Source organism: Nelumbo lutea, chromosome 7, assembly GCF_056320005.1.
Source record: "Nelumbo lutea isolate HS-2025 chromosome 7, American lotus-T2T, whole genome shotgun sequence".
NCBI lineage: Eukaryota > Viridiplantae > Streptophyta > Magnoliopsida > Proteales > Nelumbonaceae > Nelumbo > Nelumbo lutea.
In genome coordinates this window covers 2,890,356-2,913,930 of record NC_142690.1, presented here as the reverse complement: position 1 = coordinate 2,913,930, position 23,575 = coordinate 2,890,356, and the positions used below count along the sequence as shown (strand labels likewise).

General features: G+C 38.8%; 1 protein-coding gene and 1 long non-coding RNA gene across 3 annotated transcripts; one reads left to right on the top strand and one right to left on the bottom strand.

Annotated features, from left to right (window-relative positions):
* Nucleotides 1–2,311: 2,311 nt before the first annotated feature.
* Nucleotides 2,312–2,954, bottom strand: LOC148844641 (uncharacterized). The gene is made up of 3 exons (XR_016102056.1): nucleotides 2,872–2,954; nucleotides 2,690–2,786; nucleotides 2,312–2,377 (listed from the first exon to the last, which is right to left on the bottom strand). It is a non-coding gene; the product is annotated as an uncharacterized LOC148844641 (long non-coding RNA).
* Nucleotides 2,955–21,555: 18,601 nt separating this feature from the next.
* On the top strand, nucleotides 21,556–23,342 carry LOC148844640 (homeobox-leucine zipper protein HAT14-like). Of its 2 annotated transcripts, none has more exons than XM_088952955.1 (4): nucleotides 21,556–22,067; nucleotides 22,182–22,522; nucleotides 22,611–22,690; nucleotides 22,832–23,342. In XM_088952955.1, exons 1-4 carry the CDS (start codon nucleotides 21,764–21,766, stop codon nucleotides 23,163–23,165), a joined length of 1,059 nt encoding a protein of 352 aa, XP_088809081.1. In that variant the 5' UTR covers nucleotides 21,556–21,763; the 3' UTR covers nucleotides 23,166–23,342. The 2 variants fall into 2 exon arrangements, with proteins under 2 accessions (XP_088809081.1, XP_088809080.1); XM_088952954.1 differs by having other exon boundaries at nucleotides 21,643–22,067; nucleotides 22,608–22,690.
* The last annotated feature ends 233 nt before the right edge of the window (nucleotides 23,343–23,575 follow it).

Here is a 23,575-nt window from a genome sequence, read left to right as displayed (position 1 = left end):
CTACAAGACTTTTAGCGATGGATGACTAAATCGGCAATGCCACTGGAGAGGAGAAAGAGATGACTGGAGAGCTGTTGAAGTTCTACCACCACCACCATCAAGATAATACAGTCCACCTGCTTCATTCCCTCCACCAATCTTCATCCCAGTCTTGAGATCCTGAAAGACACACAAAGAAGGATAAAAGGTAATGAAGCAGTTAAGTGATTTGGTCAGCTTACTAACAGACATAAGGTTAAAAGGCAACTTAGGCACATACAGAACTGATGAGAGGGATACGGGATCTAGGTCAACATTACCAACACCACAAATTGAGGATGTGGAACCATTAGCAAGGGTGACAGATTGTGATGTTGAGCAATGAGATAAGGAGGAAAACACACCTGGAGTTTCAGTCATGTGATCGGAGGCTCCAGAGTCAATGATCCAGGGATTGGGTGTAGATGCCAGACAAGCCATACCTGAGTGAGCAAAAGTCACCGTGTTCTGCTGTGATTGGATAAACATCTTATATTCATCACAGGGAACACTCACCATCTCCTTCATGGGACCATCTGTGGATGTAGGAGGCAACTGGTTAGATGAATGATTCTCCTATCTAAAGCTGGAACTTGAATCACCTGTCGCGGCATGATTGGCCCAGGTTGAGGGAGGACCATGTAGATCATAACAATAGTTGATGGTATGTTCATCCATACCACAATGAGTGCACTTCCTCAGGCCTGAGCTACGTCCTCTACCACGGGCACCCCTTGAATCTCTGCTCCCAGTACGACCACCACCACGATTATGAGTAGACCCACGATTGCCACTTCGGCCATATGTAGAACCACTACCACCACCACGGTCGGACTAAGCTCCCCGAGCTCCACCTCTACCACCACGGCCTCTCGATGTAGCAAAGGCAGATCTATATGAGATATTAGAGTTCTCAGTAGATCCGATAGAAATCTTTCGAAGTCGAGCAAATGCCTCTTCTAGGGATGGAAGAGCTGATCCCCCTAATATCTGAGCCCTTACTGGTTCATATTCAGACTTTAGTCCCACAAAAATTCTAGTCACATCAAGTTGCTCTCTCTGTTGTTGTTGAATCTTGACATCAGAAATGAGAGGATGATAGACATTCAACTCATTACGTATGTTCCTCATGTTGGCATAGTACTCCTCAAGACTCTTATTGCCCTGTTGCAGATCAAAGTACTCTTGATAAAGTTGATAAACTCTGGTTGTATTGTCCTGCCCCGAATACAAATTCTTCACATGGTCCCACACATCTTTGAAAATATCAAGGAACATGAAGTTCACACTAATCCTGGGTTCCATACTGTTCCACAACCATGTGATGATCTGAGCATCCTCTTGCTCCCAGTCTTCATACTCGTGAGAGTCAGAAGAGGGTTTCTCATCTCATCCAATCAAGCTACACTCCATATCTCATCCAATCTTGTCTTTCATGAGAAAACAAAGCACATAGAGGTTGATTGCCACTTTGTGAGGGAGAAGGTTCTTGCTGGAGAGATAAACACAGAACATGTAAGCTAGAATGATCAGTGGACAGATTTGTCTACAAAAGCTCTAAACTCAGGGAAAGTGAACTATCTATGTAACAAGCTGGGATTATATGACATATATTTTCCAGCTTGAGGGGGAGTGTTAAAGTGAGCCGAATAGGGATAGTTTAGTCATCTTATGTTTGTTAAGTGATTTGCTTATGTGGCTGTTTTATTAGAGACACTCTGCCCCACACTTAAGTAAGGGCAGTTTGGTCTTTGTAAATGTCATTAGAATCTAAATGACTATTAAGGGGGTCGACTGATTGGTATAACCATCAGATTTCGACAGACCCTTCTTTTCCTTCTTCTTCTCTTCTTCTTCCTCTTCTTCTTTCTTCTCTTCCTGATTCGGGTTACTGTAGCAGCATTCGAAACAGTCTGAAATGTCACTTTGTTGGCTTAAGTTCTGCAAGATAAGCAAATTAGCATTCAATTTCTAGTTCACATGATAAGAGTCCCGTACACAAAAGAACCATCATAATGAAAAACTGCCTAGACTGAATACCAAGACTGTAAGTGATTAACCAAGCCACACTGCAAGATTCTGTACAAGAGTTGTTTTTCCAGTACCAGTTTCACCAACCAAAAGAATTGGCTTATTGCACTTAACAGAACATGCTATCCTCTCAAGAACATGTAGTGAACTACAGATATCCACTAAAGGTTTCTTTTAGTGATGTAACTGCAGAAAACACATCAAGGAAAGTCAACCAATGTCAGAAAGTAAGCAACAAATAATATAAAACAGAGTAAGTGCTTACATGTAATGCAGCTTCAGTGCATTTGAGGGTAACCCTTCCAACTCATAAATCTGATTGCAAATCCTGCAGGAAAAAAAAAATTCATATTTTTGTACTTGATGCTCATAGCACAAACGTATCAGACACAATGATTAGAAAAGACAGACACCTGAACTATGGGCTTATTAAGAGGATATAATGTTTCTGCTTCTGACATCGGTACTCCCCACATCTTTGCTATTTGTCTCATTATTAAAAGTCGACTTTCAGAAGAAATTGAGGAAGATGCAAAAGTAAATACAGACCCACAGTTTATTAAGTAACCAGTAGAAACAAGTAGATAGTCATCCATCACATTATCACAAGAAGGAATAAAAAGTGGAAATCAAATACAACCTCTTGACAAATGCTTTTACTTTCATAAGCTGATAAGCTAAGCCCCATAAAGTTAAAACCTTGACCTGTGATTCTTTTGCACCATTTCAGCAGATCCCTGTAAATATATAACAAAACATGAAAAATAATGACATCTGTTGGGGTCTTATTATGCACAGAGTTGCTAGAGAGGCACTATCTACCTTAAAGAGAACCTGCTTAAAACAGCAGAAGAAGCAGGAAAACCAACACATCCTCCAGGCTGGTAAGATGGAGAAGAGTTGACCTTTCCAAATGTCTCTGACACAACAGAAATCAATTTTGTAAGGATTATATTAGTCTTGAAAGCACCAGCATATAAGAACAGCAGAGAATACCTATAAGTTTCTCAGCAATAGTCTCCAAATTTGGATACCATGCATTCACTATATCAAACAGATCTTCACGGTTTAACAGTCCAATCATCACTCTTATCAAAAGGACACCAAAGGAGATATTGCCTGTTACTAAAAAGTACTCTTTGGTCAATAAACAAAATACTAATGTACTAAGTGTTAACTAGCAACCATTGCTTTAATCTATCATCATAAGTTGAGCAAACTACAAACATTCAGACCCAAATAAAAGAACTGTAACAAACATGGACTTAAAATATTTGACTCTCATTTATAAGGATAGTGGCTCTGTGTTATCATAGAAGTTAAAACAACAGACCTAATAGTTCCAGATAGTCTTGCATTTTTCAAAAATGTACATACTACCAAATATTTTAAAAAGTAGGTTTATTGTCAAATTACAGGCTAAAAGTACAGCTGTCAATTGTAATCAGGTGTTATCAGGTCAGACCCAATAGTCCCAATTAATAATTACAAAGGTTCTGGGTTTGTTACCACAGACACATATGGAGCCCGGTTTCAAACTGGTTCTGCACGTTTACAATACTAAGTCAGGTCAAGCCTGACCCAAACCAAACCCAACCCCATTGACAGAGCACCAAGTCATATCCATTTGTCCAGGCAAAGGACACTAATAAGACTGCTAGAAGAGAATTTTTTAATTCCACAGCACTCATGTTGCTTTCACAAAATAGAAAACTGGAATAAAGCTACTCAGAGTAATGAAACTGATTAAGTGTTTTGTGTTTACTGTAAGAAAACAAAATAGGTTATAGTTGTTAAAATCCTGTCTCTAATAAATGTTTTGTTACCAGGGATTTGTCCTTTTTGAGTATCGCCTTTCTATGCTACTTCCATCTCTCTTCAGGAGGAGATTTTACACTAAGAGAGAGGAGTGCTTATTTATACCTATTCTAGTACCTATGTCCAACAACTCACTTTCTACTAGTCCACTTCCTACTTACGGCTCTGACTCTAGCTCTAATATGCAGCGAAAAGATTTGCAGGTGCACAGTTGTCACCAGAAAGTAGTCCCCAAAATTGATCTATGACAACCATCAAAGACCTTGATCCAAAGTGACTCAGGTTCTTCCCTTGCTGCTCCAACACCTCCTTCTAATCATGTTATTCCTTTTGATATCTACTTACCTGTGTTTGGTCCGACAGAAAATAGGAGAGAAATAAAAAGTTTAAATTTCCTTAAGAAATTTCCCTCGATCCAACTTTAAGGACACCATGAATCAGAAAATAAGACAAAGATCTCATCAATCTTCCGCAGGATAAAAAACCAGTCAGCTCTAAGTGGAACATTATTGTGAAGTATAAAGCTAATGGATCCAGAGAGATACAAAGCAAGGCTGATTGAGAAGGGGTATAAATAGACCTATGAGATTTACTATCAAGACATGCTCACACTAGCGACATAAATAAACTCAATCCATATTCTGCTTCCTCTAGCTTCTTATTATTATTTTTCCTCTAGCAACTACATGTCAAAAATGCATTATTGAATGGAGCTATCCCAAAAGTCCCAAAACAGGTGTATGTATAGTTACCTCCAGGAGTTGAACTAGTTGAACAAGGATTACAAGAAAAAAGTGTGCATGATAAAGAAGTCAATATATGGGCTGAAGCAATTGTTGGTAAAGAGGGGTGATGACTCCTAAACAATCATGATTAGAACGATGACGGCATTTTGGTTACATGGAAACATCCTACTAAGATAGACAACTTAAGGGAAGCCCTGGCTTCTAAATTTGAAATTAAGGATCTAGGCATAGTTGTCAAGAGTCAAGACATCGCATTGCCTATCCTGAACACCTTGATTTTCTTTCTTGAGTATATAAATTTTTACCAAAAAACAATAAGGACAAAATACAACGCTGGATGAAGAAATATCACTGAGGCAAGAAGAACCCAAAGAGAACCCAACTTAAGCACCCTCACCACTCACTACCCTGCCACCTACCCCACCTTCATCCTTGTGTCCAACTGATCAGTCACACGACTCACACCACCTTGCACATTCAAACGCCTCTTAACACCACTGACCACCCCCCCAATAAGACTTCACAACCCTCCATTAATAACCAAAACACTTTTTAAACATCTCCAAATCCAAACCTGTATTACTTTTTTTATTCTTTCTCCCTTTCTCTTATAGCTCCAAGAAAGTTGTCCTTGCAGAGTCTTCACCTCCTTCAAAGTACAAACACAATCTCCTACTCATGACTACTGCTTTCACAGTTACCCTATTGAACAATGAGTGCAGTTTTGAAAGGTCCTTACCTTGAAGTAATGGTCCGAAGGAAGAAGAAAAAGGGATACCAACCTTGCAGCAGCACAATCGCTCTCATCGTTCGTGTTCTTGAAGGGGCTATCAACGCTTTAGGTCTACCCGACTGGCCCGAATAGACCCAACCATTTATAAAGGATCCGGCTCCATGATTATGTTGAAATAAATAATTGGGTCGGTTCCGATTCTCACCCCTCCCAAATCGATTCATGCCCAAAATCGATTATTTTGTTAGCCATATATATTATTTCCTTCGTTTTCTTATAGTTTTTCTCTTATCATAGGTTTAAAGTGTCGAATCTGATAGATAGATAAATAAAGGTGTTTAATGTTTTAACATATAAGTAACTTAGTATTTTTCTATCAATTTTATTAACGATATATGATTAAAGTTTAAAATTTAGTTTGCGATTTAAATAAGAAAAGTGGTTTTTTTAGATTAAATGGTTCGGTTTTAAACCTATGTTATTGTTTCAACCTAAATTTTAAGTTAAAATGGATGGTTTTGGGTCTAAGATTTTGTCCCAATTAATGATCTGTTCGGGAGTGCTTCTACCTAGACCGGACCCGGATCCCACCCGTTGATAACCCTATCTTGAATGGTGGCCAATTTCCGGTCGAGCCACCACTCAAAGCTTGATGAGAATAGTCAATCACTTATCTGAAGGAATTGAAAGAAAATGGAAGTCCATTAAGCAAGGGATGTGTCCTATATATTTACATTGTTATCAGAAACCGGAAACAATAGTATGGCGCAATAGTCGGAAAGCCCTCCCCAAAAGTAGCAACACCTTGAGCAATCCAAAACTATACATATAACCAGAGCAAATTAATAAGCCATACACCCAAAAGAGGACACAGAATGAAGTGAAGAGTTGAGAAGCTTACGCCAAAGATTGGACCAGCTTCCTTATAGTAAAGTCGTGAGAGCTTGCACAGCTTGCTTGCAAATCAAGCATTCTTCGTGCCTGCCCAGAGGAACCAAGGGTATTATGGTCACCTCCACAACCGGCAAAGTTATATTCCAAAAGTGTTAAAATATAGGAATGCAGACATTCTACAACAATCACATACTTGTGCCGCTTCCGAATCCGTATCACTTCCGAGTCTCCTTTCCACGCCCACGCCATTCACCTGTCAAGAATATCTAATCAGAAATAGGTGGAGAAGAAAATGTTTAAGAGTGTATATAGAAGAAATGGGTTGGAGTGGCTCATTCTGGACTCCAGCATATGTGAGGCCGTGGCTGGTTGCTGCAACAATTCAAATGCTTGAATTAGCTCTGCGGACGCAATTTCCTGAAAGTGGCAATGCTTGAATATGCCAGTTAAGAGGAGTATTAAAAAATTAAGAAATGTTACATGCACAACTACCAGATCAGAGCAATTAGTAACCCTCACACCCACAAGAAACATCCAGTCACTTATCCTATAGAATTATAAGATAAAAAAGTCAATTAAGCAAGGGATGTTTTGTATACTTACATTGATATCGAAAACCAAAATCTATGGTCCGAGCAATCTAAAACTGCACATATAACCCAAGCAAATTAGGAACCAAAACAACCACAAGAGAACATCGAATGAACCGGAGATTTGAGAAATTTACATCGAAGAGTTGATCGGTTTCCTTATAGTATTGCCGCGAGAGGTTGCGTGTCTTACCCGCATGTCGAGCATTCTTCGTGCCTGCACCCATAAGAACCAAAGATATTTATTGTCACCTCCACAACCGGAAAACATTTTCTTCTAAAAATTTTAAAATTTAGGGATGCACACATTCGACAACAATCACATACCTGTGCCGCTTCCGAATCCGTATCACTTTCGAGTCTCCTTTCCGCGCACATGCCAATCACCTGCCAAGAATTTCTAATCAGAAATAGGTGGAGAAATAAAAAGTTTAAGAGAGAATAAAGAAGAAATGGGTTAAAGTGGCTCATTCTGGACTCCAGCGTAAGAGAGGCTTTGGCTGATCACTACTACAATTCGAACGCTTGAATCAGCTCCGCAGATGCAATCTCTCGAAAGTGGCAATGCATGAAGGTGTCAGTCAAGAGGATTATTAATAAATTAAGGAAAGTTACAAGTAAAGCAATGACAATTGAGCAGTTATTAACCTACACACCCACAACAACATCCAGCATTTATCCTACAAAGTTAAAAGGAAACAAAACTGAATAAAGCACGGGATGTTTCCTATACTTTCATTAATATCGAAAACCGGGAACAATAGTAAGGTGCAGGAGCTGGCAAGCCGATCGCCAAAAGTAGCAAAGCCTCGAGCAATCTAAAACTACGCATATAACCAAAGCAAAATAGTAACCCATACACCCAAATGAGAACACCGAATGAAGTTGAGAATTGAGAAACTTACACCGAAGAATTGATCGGCTTCGTTATAGTATTGCCGCGAGAGGTTGCTCATCTTGCCTGCAAGTCGAGCAATCTTCGTGCCTGCACCCATAGGAACCAAGGATATTGATAAGAATAAAAATTATCATATTTTTATTCCTAAATATTCAGTCTTTTATACTTAATTGGACTCATTATGCTTGTATTTTGATTTAGGGCATGAAAGAGGGCGTTAGGAGAAAAACAAGGCTAATTGGGTAATTTTGCATAGTTTTGGCGCCGCATAGTAATCTGTGAATACTTATCCCATCTGTACTCCGATTGAGTTGATTCAAGATACATTGGAAAGATAAGGAAAAACTCTACAACTTTCATGTTTTGAGTTTTGATAGATTCAGACTGCATCAAAGTCAAAATTGGGTCCGAAGTCTGAGCAAATTTGAAGAGAAGCCCAATTCGCAGCAGAAGCCCAGTTCACAGAGAAGCCTTGTAGTAGCCCAATTCGTTGAAGAAGCCCAATACAAATGCAAGAATAAACAAATTGCAAAGAGTCCTATCAGATTTAATTTTCTGATATAATTCTAGAAAGATAAAGGAGATTGAGATTACTAGATAAGATATAGGATATGATTAGATATAAACTAATCATTAGGAATTAGGACTTTCTATTTTTGAGAAAGAACTCCAAATAGGAGTTGGAAACAACCCCTCCTCCTAAAGCTATATAAAGGGGGGGGGGGGTGCGAACTAGCACCAGGCATCAACCAATTTCTGGAGCAATCAAGGAGAAATCCTCCAGGAGAGCTTCAGCCTTCAAGAAGGCAGTTGGCAACGCAGGAGGAGAAAATGAGGAGGGCGGCAACAAGGAGAAGAAGTTCATCGATCTCAACCTCAAGAGGCGACATCATGAGTTCTTTCTTATACATTGTTTGTTTAATTTCCTTTGTCATGAACTAATCTATTTGTGGCTAGGGTTGTGGAAAGCCTAACCACGACCATGGATTGATTTTTATTTAATTCAGCCAAGTTGTTTTTATTTTCATATTGTCTATGAGTTATTATACGTAATGCAATTAGGAGCTTGGCCACCTCCTAGTTGAATTGGTTTGTATAAATGAGCCGGAAGGGGAATTCATATAAAAGACTAAATAACTCATAGTGTAAATTGAATGATATATATGAATATATATACATGATTCATCTGATGACACAGGTTTTTCATAGAACTTAATGCACTTTCTATCTCGAGAACCCTAATTGAGGGATCGAAGGGTTACTTGATAGAAGTATATCTGATATATCCTAGGAGGGAATATCGAATAAATTAGGAAAGACTTCAGTTTATGAAATAATAAATCATCTTAGTTAATTTAATAAATCAATGTTCATTGGGATGGTTAGATGGACCAATAGTTCTAACGCTTTTCAATTAAATTGTTGCAAGTTCAGTCATTGATTGCCTTTTTGAAGGGATAGAAAGATAAGTTTTGTATATAGCATTCTAACTCTTCTTTTCTCTTTCTTTGTAGAATGGGGTGGTTAGCCATGAGGTCTGTAGAATGGGGTGGTTAGCCATGGGAATGTCTATAACCTCCTCTTTTCACATTCTCTAGTGAATACATCTGATCTAACTACCAATAAAATTTTAAAAGAAAAAAAAGAAAGCTATTCTGTTTACCAAATAATGCTGCTTTCTCCTCTCCTTGTTAGGCTAGTTTCTCAATTTCTGAAGCCATAAATGCAGTCCATGAAATAGTCTGCACAGCAGAAGCCTCTTAATCAAATATACATTTGAATTCGTCTTCAAAATTAATGTAGGAAGTTCCAACATGATCAAACCATGTCAAAATTTTTAAATTAACTAGTGTACAATTATGATTTCTTTTATTTTAATTTCCTGCAAAGACTGTACACCATTAATGTACTTCCATCTACCCATTCATATATATGTCAGTAGCCAAGATTTCTATATTTGAACAATTGAAAATATTCTTTGGTATTAATGCAGTCTGCATGTGTATAAACATAGGCCACTTTCTATTTCCTTCAACTTTTCTACCCTTTATTTACGAGGATCATTTTTGTATTATATATTTCTGTTTTAGGTCTTTATTTCAGTTTGAAGTTTGTCATGGCACTTTTTTTTTTTTTTTTAAGTTGAGAAGTTATATCCCAATTCTGCGTTAGTCTTGGAAATTGTATAAATAATAAATTACCTATTTTCTTTTGGTTTTAAAGAATATATTCGTTTCCTTTTATTCTCTTTTATTTATTTATGCTCATTTTCTTTCGGTGCTTAATATCTAAAATATGTCATGTTTCTTTAGATTTGATTGGGCCAGTCAAGGTCAATTATGAAGTAGGACAAGACCATTCATTTACTGGCATGCATGTGAATTATATTACTATTAGCCTTGGATTTGTATACTCTTTGCATGAGTTAGCTCAACACATGTTCCTCTTCTTTTTCTCTCCTTCACAGTTTAGTTGAGCTATGTTTGGTTTGAAGAAAAAGGTAGAAAAAGGTAAAGAAATCTTTACAATTTTGTTATAGATTTTTTTATCTTTTCCTATTTTTTCCTTCAAATCAAACACAGCCTAAAAGGTTTGGTTCCTCTAGTTTTTGCAGAAGCTGTCGATGGAATGGATATGGCATCAAATAGAACAGAATGGCAAATGGAATTCATGTAGCAATCCCCCATAAATTTGGACGACGACAATGACGATGATGATGATTCATTCTATTATCAAAGCAAAATTTGAGTTTTTGTTACCTAAGTTTCTGAAATCAAATTTGATCTATAATTTTTAGAGTTGAGTTAGCATGAAAACAAATCGAAGATATAAAATTAAGTAATAATTTTAAACAAATCCGAGGTTTTGTATAGATATATAACATAAATACATAGAATCAAGGTTCAAAGTATTGATACGTATCTTATTGATGGCTTTTTGATACACTCCTATAAAGATTGTATTAGGTCAGACCATAGTTCAGAGGATAACCGGGAGTTAAACCAATCCCTTTGATCCGGTGTTAAAAAATATATATATAAATAGCACAGAAAAACACCGATACAGGCCGATATACTTTGAACCTTGCATATAATATTGACAATATCTTATATTTAAAGTTGAATGTGAATATTTAATAAATAAAAATATAACAGCACGTGCACGACATAAAATACTAATTATTAATACAACAACTGTTGTTTGGTAAAACTGCTAGACATTTTTCGCACATATTTTATAGTTTGGTAGAATCCAACCCAACACAATTAATGTTGGGTTGGTAGAATCCAACCCAACATTAATTGTGCTGGGATTGGGTTTTAGTGACTTGGCCAATTTTGGATGTAGGCCCTTCTAAACGATAGCGCTGAGTTTGGGAAAACCTCAGCCTGGTCCATCAAGACCCGAGTTGCAATTCCAAATTTCGAATGAGGGAAGTTTATCAGCTGTCCAAGCATTCTTTCATTTAAGATGTTCGAGGTCTAGTTCACAAAGTAATCACACTTGTAGGAAGTTTAATTTCAATCAATCGGCTCCCTCTATTGAGTGCAACAAAGACTTTGGTGAAATGGTTCAACTATATTTGGCTGAAATTGGAAAGTTGTTTTACAAGATTACGAGAAGGGACACATGAGAACCGGGTTCCATACACGATACATGGTTCAAAGTATTAATACACCGATATACAAGCATGCGTATTGGGAGTTTCGCTTGTTTATAACTTTTTTTTTTAGATTTTTTTTTTCAAAAATGATTTAGGTATCAATTTTAGGCTTGCCTAGTCCGAAAATGAGACCGGTTGATTTAATGAGCACTTGATAAATATTCTAACAACTGGTAAAAGTGGTTTTTAATCTTTTTCAAGGATAGATTGGGTGTCAAAAAAAATTCCAAATGTACTTACAATTAACGTTTTGCCTACCTGATTCGAACTACCCAGAAATGCTTAAAATGCTAATGGTCATTAAATTCACGTATTTGCATGCCCCCGATACAATACGCCTGATATGAGGTGTATTGAGTCAATTTTGAATCATGTCCAGTGAATGATTTGGATTGGCTAATTAAAATATAACGGATGTGAGGACTAGGTATCTAGGGATTTTAGGGTATTCATGGCATATTGAAATGAATAGAATTTCTATTATCATCATCATCATATAAGCCTTGTCCCAACCATATGGCTTAGTGACATTAATTTTATTTTGCCATTGCTTTCTATTTAGTGTTATATCAATCGTTAAATTAATTATTAGGTGTTTAAGACATTTCTTACTACTTTCACCCAATTCCTTTCTCATCTACCCCTAGTGCTTCTAATACCTTCAACTTGTTAAAGGTCACTTAGGCTGTCTTTAGAAGCGATGCAAATGGAGTGTAAATCCCGGTTCAGGGTAAATTTGCACTCTGGTTCACTTTTGCCTGTGTTTGGCAACATTCATTTATGCATTTACAAATGACACACCAATGCATATTTACATTGATAATAAGATATAAAAGTACATCAATAAAAAAAAGTAGATTTGTATTCAAGTGGGTTTTTGATAAAAAAAAAAGAAAAAAGGAAAAAACATATGCTTTATTGGAATTCATGTTTGCATCCATTACTGCTTAAAGTTTGTTTGATAAGAAGGTAAATTTATCAGTGCAAAGGTAACTCAATTTTGCAATTTATATAAACTGTTTTACACTCTACATATTTGCATTGTTTCCAAATGCAGCCTAAAGTTCTAACAGGTATTGTACATGATCTTCTATTCACATAACCAAACCACCATATATACAAAGAGCCAAATGGCTCATTAGTAAGGTCTCTGCAGAGACAGGTAGGGGTGTCAACGGACCGGTTTTGGGTTGGACTCCATCCAAATCAAAATCCATTTGGACGGATTGGATGGACCAATAAGACATATTAAATATGGACAGACTGGACGGACCAATATGAAATATTGGATTGGACTTGGTCCGTCCATTATGAATATATATTGCATTGAGCCAATATCTGATCCATTGATAGAAGATAAGAACATAAGGGTCAATGGACAAAGTTTGAGTTGAAATCAATCTAAATTAATATGAATTCGAACAGATTGGACAGTCTTTGGACCAGTCCAAAATGGTCTAAAATATTCAGTGGACTGGATTGAACCAGGTCCATTTCTAATGGACTCACATCGGACTTGACCTGATTGGACCAAATCCAGTCCAATTGACCCCCTAGAGACAGGATAATATCCCGCCTACATCATGGTTTGGGGCTTATGGGCTATTCCATTGTGTAGACCCATGGAGCCAAGAAAAAAACAAAGAAACAAACTCAATCTACTTTCTCTCATTTTATCAAAAATTTAGATGGGATCAACCGGTGGGCCGAAGCCCAAAGAAGTGTAAACGTCCGAGTTGCACCTAAGCATGGATAAATAAAATCTTATTGTTATTTCATTTGTAGTGGAGTCTGAACACAATGCAGCCTATCAATCCCTCCACACAGGGTCTCAACCCAACAATTTATTATGGGCAAGGACCCAGCCATGAGCCAAATAACTTTTTTGTCATAAACTAGGTCGGTTGCCAAAATGGTGGGACAAAAGTACTTCCACCTCCATGGTTGTGGTCCACGTCAGCTTTACACCTATTGCTTATAAAATTCTTTTCCTCCCTAAGTTGTTTCCCTTTAGATCAACTCTAAGGTTGTTCTCCACTTTCATGTACTTGTATAGTTATTCTCTCTCTCTTATTCGGGCAGGCTACAAACAAATAACTGTACAAAACCTACTGTAGTGTAGAAACCTCGAGCCCATAGGCGCTTGTAATTGCTGTTCGGCTGTTGTTTGGGAGATGCTGTTTTTATTTTTTAAGAAAAGAAAAAGAGAGAGAGCAAATGGGTCTATCTGTCAGACTACAACCCTTTTCATACAAGATAGTCTGAACTCTGAACTGATAACGTGAGGTGAGGTGAGGTGAGATGAGATGGGGGCCATGTTATGCCGCATATTCAGAGCAGAGACCATCAGACCATTTCTCAATGCACATAGCCTCTACACCGTCACCCAACAGCGTTTCTTAGCTCTCGGGGGTGATGAGGGGATTCCAGGAGACAGGATTTAGCATGCCCCCCTCTCCCCATTGCCATGGTCTTTATTAACCCACCCTCTTTTCAGATTTCAGAAATCAGAATACTAATTTCAATCATTCCATGAGTCCCACTTCCTGCTTACCCTTATAATTTCTATATACAAAATTATTCCATTTAGTGTTTTAGCATTCATCGTTAAAAATATAATATTGAAATATTATATGTATATAGAAGAATAAAATTTAATTGATTAGTGTGGTAGTGGTAGGGTGGAAAACTAATAATGGGCAGAGAAGGGATGTTCAGGTGGTGTCTCCAGTCTCTCTCCATTCCTTTTATTTTATTTGAAATAAAAATAAAATGATCAATTAAATGGGGCGGGGCGTGGATGGAATGGGAATTGGGAAATGAGAAGAGGCAGCCCCCTTCTTGAACAGAACGCCCTACGATCAAAGTTAGAGCTAGAGACACATCTATCTATAGAACCCTATTTATAGTAAGTAATAAAATAATTAATAATTCTATACCATCAATCTATCTATATCTATCTGCTGTTGCCTGCCTGGTGGGACGAAGTTGGGATGGTAAATAGTAATATAATAATTGCTACTTGCGAGTCTGGTAATTGTAATAATTTGGTTGGTGAGGGGGGTGGAGGGGTGGGCCGGAGGCATCTGATGACGATCATCATGATGATGGATGGGCCTTCCCTGACAAAAGCCCTTCTCTCTCTCCTCCCCATACATGATTGCTCGGCCCAATAGTTATGATTGACCACACGAGAGACGTATATCCCAAGCCAAACCCTCCGTCCTTTCTTCCTCTTTTTGTTCTCTTTCCTCTTCCCTCATCATCCCCATCTCCCTTTTCCTTTGCTATATGAAAAGTCGTCCTTACCCCCCCACTCCTCGACAATTGACGAGAATGCCACTCCCCATTACACGTGGTCCCCATGGATGTGGCCATGTGCATGGTAATACACATGTACCTTTGCATCATGTATGCAGCACATTTTCTGCATTCTCATGGTGGTTTTTGGTCTGTTTGTTCCAAGGCTCATGTAGTGATCAGTTGATTACTTGATATGTAGGTTATGATTACACATGCATAATTAATTCATTCTCCTTCTTGCTTGCGTCCTTGATGTCCACTCAGTAGGGTTTTATTTTTATTTTTATTCTTGTTATCATCTCCCCCACCATTACCACCATCATAATCATCCTCCATGTATTGGTATTATTTCCATTAAATCATAATAATAAACATAGAGACAGAGACTGGTGTATCATGGGCAGAAGGGATGGGAATGTAAGATTATGATGATGATGATGATGATGATAGTGTATGACAAATGCTTAATCATGATGTCGAAAGTCTGTTTTAGGGTTTCCAAATTTGCATGCGCAGTTTCCCTTTTTCCTATTTGTTGTCATTTTAATCGAAGTTTTTAAAAAAGAAAGAAATGAAGAGGGTGGCATGACAAATATTCCTACCCTCCTCTCTTCTATCTCTTAGTCTTAGCAAACGACCAAGGAACAAGGAGAGAAGAGAGAGAGAGAGAAGGGACACTTTTCGTTTATTTAATCCTCATTTACAATCACATAACGATATAAATGATAGGAAGAAAAGTTTGGCAAACGACAACCCACGACAGTAGAAGGCCTTTTCTATCACACACATCAGGGAAGAATTTGACACTTGTTTTCTCTTTACTGGTGCTCAACAAAAGTTCTCTCTCCTTGTCCACTTCTTCTTTCTTCTTCTTCTTTTTAGAATAAGAATGTGCAGAGCCCATCAAAAAATCAGGAAAGAGAGAGAGAGAGACAAATCTCTTTTTGCAGGGGAGAGAAGAGAGATGGAGAAGACATGTATATTACAATGGGCCCAGGAATTCTCAAAAGGTAATGAGCAACAATGTATGTGGTAATGCTATCCATCCTGGCCCCGAATGGATGGGCCACTGCTTGAGTTGACCAGAGCCCAAAAAAACGGTTATAAATATTAGATGGTCCACAAAGGTTATTGGCATTGAGTGGTCCAACGCCAACCCATGCTTGTTCAAATCAAATCAGGTGCTTTTGCCCAATGAATGCAAACCAGTGGATTAGTGCTTGAGTTTGCTTCTTTTTCGCTTAGTTTCCATAAATTTCTGGGTTTCTTTTTGGTGGGAGTATAATAACAATAAAGAAGTAAAAGATTTGGGTTCGGATCCGCTCACGTGAGGACGGGACTTTTTTTTTTTTGTTTGTTTCACGTGGAATTGGACCGATCAACTGAACACCCATGGCCCACCTTGCATTATTATCCTCCATGAATCTCTCTCATGACAGCTTCTCCGTTTTCCTTCCCCTCTAGAAATTCAATGTGAAACTACATACGATCTCAAAGGATGGGTTTGGACCGGGTCTGCTACATTAGATCTGGATGGGTATCCAGGGTCTGGATCCATTTCATCGATCTCCAATTCTCCAAGTGTGAATAGCCAACAATAGTCAAGGGTTCTTTCCATTTCGAACATGGGACTACAGACTAATGTGTGAGAAGTTTTTGATTGCTGAGCAGGCAATTATTGCATGAAGGAACTTGGGAGTTATTCTGTTGCTGCTACCTTTATCAATAAAATAAATGCAACGGTGAATAATAGGGGACCCACCACTATTATTAACTAGATCAACCGTTGGACTTATTGTGATTGTGTACCAAGAACATGCCAGTTTGGTATGTCTTAACGCTTCTAATGGATACGCACGCATCATATAAGAGATTGAGAGAGAGAGAGTGAGTAGATGTATTGTAACCGAAGAAAACCGTTGAACTGGTTGAAAATTCTGAGGGTGAAATTGTGAAATAGAAATAGGTATTGTGTTCATACAAAAGGAAATCAACGGTGGAGAGAGCAGCAGGCGCCAGGCGGGGAGGGACTAGGGAGTGAGGAGATGAAAGAGAGTGCAGGAAGGCAGAGGCAGCCTGGACTCACGACTCACGAGGGAGGTGTGTAAAGAGAGAGTGATTGGAAATGAAATGCATCGAAAAGGGGAGACTGGAGAGCAGCTGGAGAAGCTCACCGTTGGCTTAGGTGTAAGAATAAGTAATCATGACGGTTGACTGACACGCACGCTTTCGCTTGGCTGACGGAGTGACGGGACTCTCTCTCTCTCTGCTGTGCTGTGCAACTGGTCCATCCCGAATCCGAGAAGGACGGTCCCGAGATCCTCTCATTGGGCGGATCCCCTCATAGCCGTCGATTTCGTACGACCAAACCCCTCCGCCCACTGAGTTGATCAATCACTGCTTCACTATTACCCAATTACTACGGCCATGATTTGGGCACATCTCATCCTGTTTTTTGATATATCGTCGTAACTCGAATAGTTGACAGGTTAAAACACCAAAATGCCCCCATTGAGTATGTCTTCTATTTACTTGATTTTGAGCGGGCACCAGGGTAAAATGTATAGATTCAAACCACCACCACCCATTACATTTACACCTCATCTGCATCTGGACATGGTTTTCGAGTAAATTATTTTCCGTTAAATCTAGCAAAAAACAGGGGGAACAGAAAAGAAAAACTTATCTATTGGACTCAAAAGGCCTTTGCTGGAACTTAAGGTGAATTGTTTGATGGGGAATACGCTTTAAGCCTTTAAACTGGATTCCAATTTGACAAGCCAAAAAATAAAAATGGAAGAAAACAAAGGAGGGCGGGCCCCTCGTACAAGGGGGGAGGAGAATAGTCAGTTTGCCGTTGAATGAAAATGCTTGCAAGAATTAGAATCCAAGGAAAAAGCAAAAGTATGTATAATATAAGGGTTCTTTCCAATATCAATCAATTTAAGGAATCGCAATGGGTCCCCGTCTCTCCACAATCTATCCATGTTTCCACGGTTGTTACTTTGGCAAATTTTATTCAATTTTAGAATTTATGGGATATGTCCCCTCCTATCTTATCAATTTCTATTCTTTCCATACGCAATTGGCTACAGTTCGTTTTGGATTTTTGGATTTTAATAATATAAATATTTATTGTATACAATAACTAGCAATCATCAAAGTATTAATATCAAGTAAGCGTGGATATGAATGGACACACATATTCTTTACAAACACATAGACACGGTTGAAATACACGAAAATACAATAATATATTAAGAAATATATACAAATTTTGTAAATATATCAATTACATTAATTTTAAAGTTAAAATAACTACAAATAAAATATAAATATATAAAAATATACATTTTTAATGGAAAATATATCACAATTAATATAACAAAATAAATAATTTTATTAATAATCCACCATTAAAAAATCTAAGACTCATATTATATAATTTTACAAATTAATATTATGCATAAAACCATTATATATTTTATTCTATTTAAGTTCATGTCACTATTAGGTTGGCTCCGTCACTAGTCACCATTGGTTCAAATTTTCTCAAACCGATATTAATTGAGATAGTTGAATCAAGCCATTTGAACATGATGGTTAAATTTGTATGTTTTGGTAAAATCACAAGTTGGTTGAAGACCAACTAAACCCAAGAAATTGAACTACCGACCCATCTCCACTTGCAAAGCGCGATTTGTTGTTTTAACTTTTAAATAATAAATATGTTGATTACCATTTTTTTCGCATTAAAAAATCTATCCACAGTATGGTTTTTGAATGAAGTTTGTTATTCAACATTATTATTATTATTATTATTATTATTATTATTATTATTATTATTATTATTATTATTATTATGTTGTGTTTTGCCGTCATTTAGAATTCTCGTTATCTTCATTAAATATTTGATTAACACGTAGGATTGAGATGCTTAATAATGGTGATTAAGACTTAGGAGGAGATTAATTAGGGTGTTTTACAAGTTATTAGAGATATTAAAGTTAAAGGTGGACCATGTCTGGGCAAGTAATCATGAGAAGCGAAGCTTGAATGGAAAGGACGTGAGAGAGGGAGAGAGAGATGACGAAGAGAGACCATTCAATCACCCCATAATAATTTGCTGGGGTTCTGGGGAGGGCCCCACCAGAGAACGGGTAATGGAGGGCAAGCGCGGCCGTACTAATGATTGCTGCTGTGGAGTTGTCCCCTCTGGACGGGCAACTGTCCCCTCTCCGCCGCAACCATTATCATTGCCTTCACTGCCTCGCGCCCCCCACCTTCGTGCTCTCATTGGTCCACGTCATCCGTCTGTTCCCCTTTTCACCAATCATCTTCTCTTTCCCATGCCTCCCTCACGTGACTCTCCTGCCCCACTCTCCACGCCACCATCTGCGCATCCCTCCGTTTCTGATCTCTCTCTCTCTCTCTTTTTATTAATTTTTTATAAAATCGAATAAGATACGAGATTCTGTCTGCCCCAACGCAGAGAGCGAGTAGCGACTAGTCACATACTCACATGAGCACGATCAACAGGCGTATGGATGGACCACCGTTTATAACTTGACACGTATGACTCTTTCTTCACTGCCTTCCTTCGTTGCGTTATCTGCCAAACAAAACCTAGTCGTCTAGCCCTGGCCTCCTGGGTCTCACCTCATACCTAATAAAATCACAAAATTACTCTTCTTAATTGCAATGGCGAGTTTTGGGATTCATTTGCAATCTTCTCCGGTGCTATAGCCTATAGTGGCTTACTTCCTTCCCAACTATAGATTTGGAAGACATTTCCATTAATTAGGGAGAGAGAAAGATTCTCTCCCGTTGTTTAAAGGTTGTGTTTTGATTTGAATGAAAAAAAAGTAGGAAAAGGCAAAAAAATCTTTACAAACTTTATATAAATTTCTCTACCTTTCCCTTCAAACCAAATATAACCTAACCGAACCATCTGTTTGGCAGAGCAAATTGGATTTTACATTTTAGGGGGTGCATCATGTGCGTAGGTATATATAGTTATATATAAAGGAAAAAGAGAGATGGGTGTCCAGGTTTCCACTTTCCAGCACCGTTGATTTGTAATACTCTGTCTCTTGTTATAAAAGAATGGGACCCGCATAATTGATTTCTACAGAAGTAATTAGTTCTGAGGCTGGCAGTGGGGACTGGGGTGGGGGGAGGGGGAGAGGGAGAAACGAGTGGTACGGACACACCACCACCACCATAACTTGTGGTACACGACACCCAAGGTGGACGGTGGACCCATGATCGGTTCATCCACATCCGTTCCATAATCCCTCCTCCTTACTTGATTCTCACTGTGAGCCAGGACTTGGTGCGTGTTTCATAGCATTACATGTGCGCCACGTGTACAATTAAATATACTCCATCGTTCAATAGCGTTTCAACTTTCAAAGGAAGAGAAGAAGAGAGAGGGGCTACTGCGATTGGCTGGATTCTCAAACGCAAAGGCAAGAAGAGGGTGGGGTCAGTTTCGTTGGACAGCACCACCTCTCCCACAATTCATGCCTCTCCCATGGGCCATGGCCTCTCCGGTCTCAGTCTCCACTCTCCACCACTTCACCTGTTCCTCTCCTCCCTCTCCTCCCAACCCATTCCTTACCCTCTTATCATTAAGGTGTGCATGACTTCTATTATTGCAATGAACTAATAGTATGACATTTGTGACCTCATCTTCACTGGTAATCGCCGGTCACCCTTCGCCCCCTTTTACCACATAAGTACATAACTATACGTCTACGGCTCTGAAGGGATTACGGGGACCACCACAACCCCACAAGGCCACAGCTACCATCCAATTCCTGTCTTGGGCCTTATCGCCTTTATCTTTGACTTCTCTTCAAATCTATTTTATAGTAAATTGAAGATGAAGGGTAATTTTGGTCAAATATCCATATCCTCCCCCAATTAATAATTAATTAATTAATTAATTATTATTATCGTCTTTGCTTAAATTAATTAAATTCACGCTGGGCGAGGGTTCAGACTTCAAAAGTAATTTTTCGGTTCGTTCAATCGCTTCACGACACGTGTCTTAAACGATGCCTTTCCAATGTGGGTGGTGTTGGTTGGTGAGTCAGCGTTTCCGCTGTCTGCGAACTGCAATCCAATCTCAAGAGTCACTTCGCCTCCATTTTACTCTGCTGCTGCTGCTGCTTCCTCTGCGACGAAATGCAAAAGATTAGTGATTAGTATGTAAAACAGCACTCACTCGGCTCGGGAACCACCAACTCGCTCTCTCTCTTTCCCACTACTCTCTTAATGATCTAGTAGACGGAGACAGAGTCTACTTTGTGTAGGTCAGAAAGTCAATATCATCGGGATAATCATAGCCGTCTGATGGAGATTACATGATCTAGCATGTAATCTTTTTCGTTTAGCGCATCTTTTCGACAAGTATAAAAGGGAACAGCTAGATGACGTGGCGCATGTTGGTAAAGTTTGCAATTACTGTAAAGTTCTTGACTAATTAATGTCTTGATTGACTGACCCTTTCTTTTTTATGGTCACATACTTGGTCAGGCCTAATTTAACTCTCCTTCCATTTTCTCTCTTTTTTTTTTTCTACCTGAAAATCGTTTTTCTTTTGAAGAGAAGTAGAAAACAAAACAAGACAAAGCAAAGCAAAACCCTGTTTGATTCCACATTTTGATGACAGAAAGATCGTCCTTCTACTTTGTTTCCATCCTGTTGTGACTTGTGAGTTATTAATGGCAACAATAAAATAAGGGAAAACAACGCCACCGAGATCACTAATTCTCTCTGGTGATTCTTTTTATTTTCCTTGAATTTTTTTTGTATTTAAATTTTAAATTGATTTTAGGTGTGTTTGTCAACCTGGGTTTGTCGGTCAAACTTCTTTTGCACAAGGCAAAAGAAAAAGGACTGTTTGTTTATATGCGTTTATATTAAGAGACCAGATAGAGTCTTTATAAAGACTCTTTTTCAAGCCAACTCTATCCCTCCCTCTCGCTGACTGAGACTCTTTTTCTGGCTCTTTTTATCTCCTGTTTGTTTGGGTTTCTTCTTGGTCTGTACGAGACAGAGATGGAGTTAGGTTTGAGCTTGGGAGACGCCTCCAACGCCTTCGCTTTTGTGGACAAGAGTCATAAGGTTAGCGCCAAAGGTCTAGGGTTTTGCATGGGCTTAGGTGTTGGGATTGTTTACAGTAGAGAGGACGAGAAACTAGAAGCTGATGAACGGGATTCTGCTTTAAAGGATGCAGATGAAATGGAGGAGAAAAAGGATTCTACCGATCCGCCTATTCAGCTAGATCTTCTCCCTCCTGGTCCCGTCCCTCGCAAACCGCCTTCTTCTTCGCAGCTAATCTTTCCATGGCCAACTGAAAATGGTAATACCTGACGCGGCCAAGCGTCCACCCATATCTCCACTTTTGTTTTGTTATATTTGTTCTGTTAGGCGTCTTCATGTATTGTTGGTCTTGACGGGTTTTGCGCTGTCGCAGGTAATTCTGAAGCGGGTTCATCGGGTTACCTAGGGGCAACGGCGAGAGGGTTCGACGTCAATCGGTTGCCCGCGGCAGAGGATGCTGATGATGGGGCCGCAGTTTCTTCTCCCAACAGTACTGTTTCTTCGTTTCAGATGGATTTTTCCATTTATAGAGGCGGTAGTGGAGGCAACAAGAGAGATGCAGAAGCTTCGGGAAATGAAGTTGAGGCGGAGAGAGCGTCCTCAAGAGTCAGTGACGAGGAGGAGAACGGCCTGACTAGGAAGAAGCTGAGACTCTCCAAAGAACAATCAGCCTTTCTCGAAGAAAGCTTCAAGGAACATAATACTCTTAACCCGGTAAGTAGAAATCCCGAGAGAGAGAGAGAGGGAACTTCATTCTATTTCTTTTGATTCATTTAGTTCATTTACTTTTAATGTATAGCAGAAACAAAAGCTTGCTCTTGCGAAGCAACTTAATCTTCGTCCTCGCCAAGTAGAGGTGTGGTTTCAGAACAGAAGAGCCAGGTACTTGGTTTGTTTATATTCATTAGTTTTTCTATTTTAAGCATATGTATTAAACGGCAATATCCTCGGTGACCATGTTTTGGGAAATGGCCGGGTTTGAATTAAATTACCTTTTTTTTTTCTTTGGTTTAACATTTGCAGGACGAAGTTGAAGCAAACAGAGGTAGACTGCGAGTATTTAAAGCGGTGCTGCGAGACACTGACGGAAGAGAACAGAAGGTTGCAGAAGGAACTGCAAGAGTTAAGAGCCTTGAAGACTTCCCACCCATTCTATATGCAGCTTCCAGCAACTACCTTGACCATGTGCCCTTCTTGCGAGCGCGTCGCCACCACCTCCACCACTCCATCCTCCACGACCGACGCAACCGCTGCTACCACCACCCCAATCCCCAACAAAGCCTCCGCTCTTTCTCTCACCAAACATAGGTTTTATCCCTTCTCTCATGCCTATGCCCACCCGTCTGCAGCTTCATGAGATAACGCGTAGCATAGCAGGTGGTCCTGAACTCCTGATGATGATTGTTGGTTCTGATCTGTAAATATCAAGACTTTCAGCTTCTTTTTGCAATTTATTAAACAGTTTCCGATATCGAATAGAGTGTCATTAATGATGGGGATTCTGAAATTAGCATTATTATTTATTTTTTGCTTCCTTTTCTGTGTTCTGTGGCCTTGTTGGGAAGATAGAAATAGAATTATAGATAGAGAGAGAGAGAGAGAGGGAGAGAGAGATTAGATCCTAAGCTAAAATCCAAACTTTTTTTTTTTCTGATATTTTTGTACTAAATTTGGTATGGAAAAAAATACAGGAATTCAGATTAAACGGTTCTGTAAATAGACTATATAGTCATTATTAACGTGGACAATGTGGTCATTTTGAGAGAA